General features: G+C 44.1%; 1 protein-coding gene across 3 annotated transcripts in view; it reads left to right on the top strand.

Annotated features, from left to right (window-relative positions):
- Nucleotides 1-5,177, top strand: part of LOC125481127 (zinc finger protein 235-like) — a 9,829-nt gene that overhangs the window by 3,488 nt on the left and 1,164 nt on the right. The window contains exon 3 of one of the 3 annotated variants that reach the window (XM_048592278.1): nucleotides 1,352-2,102. The exons of the other annotated variants lie outside the window; for them this stretch is intronic. Coding sequence (XP_048448235.1) covers nucleotides 1,352-1,918 — 567 coding nt within the window. The 3' untranslated portion in view covers nucleotides 1,919-2,102. Of the gene's footprint in view, nucleotides 1-1,351; nucleotides 2,103-5,177 lie in introns of those variants that run through there. 3 annotated transcript variants of the gene reach the window in all.

The raw sequence follows: 5,177 nt of genomic DNA, 5'->3' as shown, positions 1-5,177 counted from the left end.
CTTCCAAGCTGTTCCTCGGGAGTATTATAATGCAACGTTTGACCAGAATCACATAATAAGATGTTAGGGAGGTGACAAAATGTTTTATGGTCAGATTCGTTGTTTTGAAGGAGTATTTTAAAGTGCAAAACTGAGGCAGAGAAAGGGAGAGGTTTAGTAAGGAAATTTCACAGTTTGTGGCCTTGGCAGCTAAAGCTTGAGGGCACCAAATGTGAAACAGTTAAAATCAAGAAATTTCAGGAGGTTGGAATTGGAGATAATGCAGATATCTGGAAGGACATTTTTTTTAAAAAATGTCATTCTTGGGGTAGGGGTGGCCATTACTGGCTGGGTTAGCATTTACTGACCAGCCCTAATTGCCCTTGAGAGGGCTGGAGGCTGGAGGACATTACAGAGCGAGATAGAGAGGAGACGATCAAGAGATTTGAGCAAAAGGATGAAAAGTTTAAAATTTAGCTGCGTGAGCATGGGCCAGCTGGTGAACAAACCTTGTTGTGAACACTCATGCGGGCAGCAGAGTTTTGGATGGCCTCAGGATTACATCACCTGATGAGTAACCTATAACTCCTTCCCTTACAGCATTGTGAGAGCTGATGTGGGAAGATAAAGCTGTTAAGACAGCAGCACATGGTTGGGAGAATGAGCAATGGTCAAAATCTCATTTAGATACAGTCAATGGAAAGAAGAAAAAAACACTAAACAGAGCTCAAGGGCACCCAAAAATAGAGGCAGAGAAGTAAGACAAGTGCAGAGAGGGGAATGTGAGAGGATGGTGAGGAATGCATAAGGATAGTTAAGTCCAGAGGTAACAAAGGAATGGACGAGAGTTTCAGCAGCAAATGAGCAGAGACTCGGAGGAGTCGGGTAATGTTACTGCGGTGGAAGTAGGCAGTCTCGATGATGGTAGGGATATGTGGTTGAAAACTCATCTCTGGATGAAATATTTCACCATGGTTATGACTTGTTTCATTCAGACTCCAGCAGTTGCCACAGAGGGTTTAGAATCAGTTGTGAGGCAGTAGAGTTTGTGTTGGGGAATGAAGATAAAGGCCTCGGTTTTGCCAGTTAGTTAATGGGAGGAAATTTCTGCTCCACCAGGACTGGATGTCAGCAAAGTTTGGATGGTGTGTGACCTGGAGGGAACTTGGAGGTGTTGGTATTCACATCCACCTGTTACCCTGCCCCTTCTCAATGGTGGAGGCTGAGTGTTTAAAAGATTCTGACAGAGTTCTGGTCAAGTTGTAGGTGTCCAAAATCCCTCTCCTTCATTCTCTATCTCCACACAGAAGCCAATGTCTTGTGAGAGATTGTCTCTGTCTCTCTTGTTTTTTGTTTGATGTCAATTTCACAAGATATTAGAAGGAGAAGATTTTCAAGCGCACCGTCACACCAGGATCTGATGGAGTCGCCCATTTTATCACAAATGGAACATGATCAGATTTTAAACCTGGAAGGAAAAAGCTCCATTCACACTGGAGAGAAACTGTATACGTGTTGTGTGTGTGGACAAGGCTTCAGCGAATCATCAGACCTCACAAACCACAAATGCAGTCACACTGGGGTGAAACTGTGGAAATGTGGGGATTGTGGGGAGGAATTCATTTCCGCATCTGAGCTGGAAACTCATCGATGCAGTCACACCAGTAACGGGCCATTTACCTGCTCAGTGTGTAGGGAGGGATTCACTCAGTCATCTCGCCTGCTGGAACGCCAGCTCATTCACACTGACAAGAGACCATTTCAAAGCCCAGACTGTGGAAAATGCTTCAGAACATCCCAGAACCTGATGTCCCGTCAACTAGCTCGCATTAATGAGAGACCTTTTAAATGCCAAGACTGTGGAAAATGTTATAAAACCTCTGGGAACTTGGTGTCCCATCAACACGTTCACACTAAAGAGAGACCCTTTAAATGCTGAGACTGGAAAATACTGTAAAACATCTGGGGACCTGATGGCCCATCGAAGTGCTCACATGGAGGAGAGATCTTTTAAATGCCCAAACTGAGAGATGTGCTTTAAAAGTCCCAGGGACCTGATGTCGCATCAACTTGCTGACATTAATGAGAGACCTTTTAAATGCTCAGCCTGCAGGAAATGCTACAAAACCCCCTGGACCTGATATCCCACCAACATGATCACTCTGAGAAGAGACCATTCAGGTGCTCTCACTCTGGGACTGGGTACAGGTGATCATTTGACCTCACAGCACCAGCAGGTTCATACTGGGAAGAGACCATTCAGCTGCTCCGAATGTGGGAGGGGATTTACTCGGTCGTCCAACTTGCTAAGACACCAGCAAGTTCACACTGCGGAGAGATCTTTTAAATGCCCAGACTGCGGGAAGTGTTACAGAAGCTCCTGGGAACTGATTTGTCATCAACATATTCACACTGAGGAGAGACCTTTATAAATGCTTAGACTATAGGAATCCCTGTGCAAGTTCTTGGGGACGGTTTTATCATCGATGTGTTCACATTGAGGAGAGATCTTTCAGATGTCCAGTCTTTGGGAAGTGCTATCGAAGTTCTGTCGAACTGATGTCCCATCAACATTCTCACATGATGAGGCACCTTTTCGGATGCTTTCATTGTGGGACTGGGTTCAGGCGATCATCTCAACTCTCAGTCAACCAGTGAGTTCACACTGGGTAGAAAGCATTTACCTGCTGCATGTGAGGAAAAAAGCAGTTGGGTCACTCATCGGCCCTGCTGAGACAGCAGAGAGTCACCCTGGGGGATGGACCGTTCACCTGCTCTGTGTGGGGGAAGGAATTCACTCACTTATCAATCCTGCTGAGACAACAGATCTCAACGGCAATTGGACTTTGCAGTTCATCACATTCAGGACTGAAAGCAAAGTTTTAATATTCTGGATAAAAGTCAAATAAATTAGCTTTGTATTAAACAGTGTGGCAGGTCACTGTAAGGATGTGATCGTGGAGTACTTGGAAGAGTCAGCATAGCTTCACCAAGGGGGCTTCATGCCTGACAAATCTGATGGAATTCTTTGAGGAGGTACTGAACAACTTGGACCAAGGGGAGCCAGTGGATGTAGTCTGTTGGATTTTCAGAAGGCATTGACTAGGTGCCGGACAGGAAACTGCTAAATAAGGTAAGAGTCCATGGTGTTAGGGACAAAGTACTGGCATGGATTGAGGATTGGCTGACTGGCAGAAGGCAGAGAGTTGGGATAAAGGGGTCTTTTTCAGGATGACAGCTGGATGACTTGTGGATTTGAGCAGGAGTCAGTGTTGGTACCACAACTATTTACGTCATGCATTAATGATCTGGACGAAGGAATTCAGGGCCTTGTTGCTGAGCTTGCAGATGACACAATGATAGGTGGAGGGACAGGTTGTCTTGAGGATGTGGGAAGGCTTCAGAATGACTTGGACAGGCGAGGAGAGTGCACAAAGAAATGGCAGGTGGTATCCAGTGAAGGAAAGTGTGAGGCTATACATTTTGGTGGGAAGAGTAAAGGCATAGACTATTTTCTGAACAAGGTAAACCTTCAGAAAGCTCAAGTCAAAAGAGACTTGGGAGTTCTAGTTCAGGATTATCGTAAGGTTAACATGCAGGTTCAATTGGTAGTTATGAGGCAAAGGCAATGTAGGCATTCATTTGAAGACCGCGAGAGCAGAAATGTACTGCTGAGGCTATAAAAGGTGCTTTTCAAACCGCAGTTGGAAAATTGAGAGCAGTTTTGGGCCCTGTATTCATCAAAGATGTGCTGGTGTTAGAGGGGTCCAGAGGAGGATTACAAGATTGCTTGCAGGGATGAAGGACTTGTTATATAAGAATAAAAAAGAACCACATATTAGATACAATCAAACTGAATCTTTTGAACAGTATAAAAAGTGTAGGGGCATTCCTAAGCAGGAGATCAGGAAGGCAAAGGGAGGATATGAGATAGTCTTGGCAAATAAGATTAAGGATGTCCCAAAGGGATGCCACAAGTACATTAGAGAAAGACAGCAACTAGAGAGAGAGTTGGGCTCCATAAAGGTGAAAGAGTTCATCTTTGTGTTGAACCGCAGGAGATGGGAAAGATATTAAATGAATATTTTGCCTCCGTTTTTACTGTGGAGAAAGAAATGGAGGTTAGAGAACTCCAGGAAATAAATAATGATATTTTGGAAACAGTTTACATTATAAAAGAGGAAGTTCCAGTGGTCTTAAAAGATATAAACATGGATAATTCTCTGGGTCCTGAGCTAGTGTATCCTAGGACATTGTGGAAAGTTAGGGAGAAAATTGTGAGCTTCTTGCAGAAAGATTTGTATCATCTCTAAATACTGGTGAGGTGTCTAATAACTGGAGAATGGCTGGTGTTTGCATCTGTTTGAAAAGTGATGTGTGGAGAAGCCTGGGAACCATAGACCTGTGAGCCTCTGCATTTGGAGAAGCACGGACTGATTAGGGATAGTCAGCATGGTTTTGTGCAAGAGAAATCGTGCTCCACACACTTCGTTGAGTTTTTTGAGGAAGTGTAAAGAATGTTGATTAGGGCACAGTGGTACACGTTGTTGACTTGGAGTTTAGTGAAGCCTTTGACAAGGTTCCTTGTGGCAAACGAATTATTAAAGTTAGATCACATGGGATTCAGGGTGAGCTTGCTAATTGGATACAGAATTGGCTTAATGGCAGGAGACAGACTGATGGTGGAGGTTATTTTTCAGACTGGACACCTGTTCGACAGGGTCTGCTGCTGGGTCCACTTTTGTTTGTCATTTGTGTAAATGATTTGGATAGGACTATAGAAGGCATGATTAGTAAGTTTGTGGATGATTCCCAAATTGCTGGTACAGTGGACAGCGAAGTTATTTAAGATGACAAAGAGATCTTGTTCAATTGGATCAATGGGCTAAGGAGTGGCAGATGGAGTTTAAATTTGAATAAATACAAGGTATTGCATTTTGGTAAAACAAACAAGGACAGGACTTATACAATTTAAAAGCTTTGTGAATCATTGAGGAGAGTCGTATGTGTACTTCAGACAGGGCCATGGGGTGGTGAGGGATAAATGGAAGGTGCAGGCGCCACTTGAATGTAGTTTACTGGTGATCTGAGGGCAATGGGGAAGGAGAGGGGAAGGCTGGATTCCCTTGTCTCTCCATCCAGCTGGTTACATCCCTGTATTTCATCTTGGAATATCTGTGAGAAACTCCGCTGGGATT

The sequence above is a fragment of the Rhincodon typus genome, unplaced genomic scaffold (genome assembly GCF_021869965.1).
Source record: "Rhincodon typus isolate 14 unplaced genomic scaffold, sRhiTyp1.1 hic_rhity00000955, whole genome shotgun sequence".
Taxonomy (NCBI): Eukaryota; Metazoa; Chordata; class Chondrichthyes; order Orectolobiformes; family Rhincodontidae; genus Rhincodon; species Rhincodon typus.
Note: the sequence above shows the minus strand (reverse complement) of the source record. Positions and strands in the feature narration are given on the sequence as shown.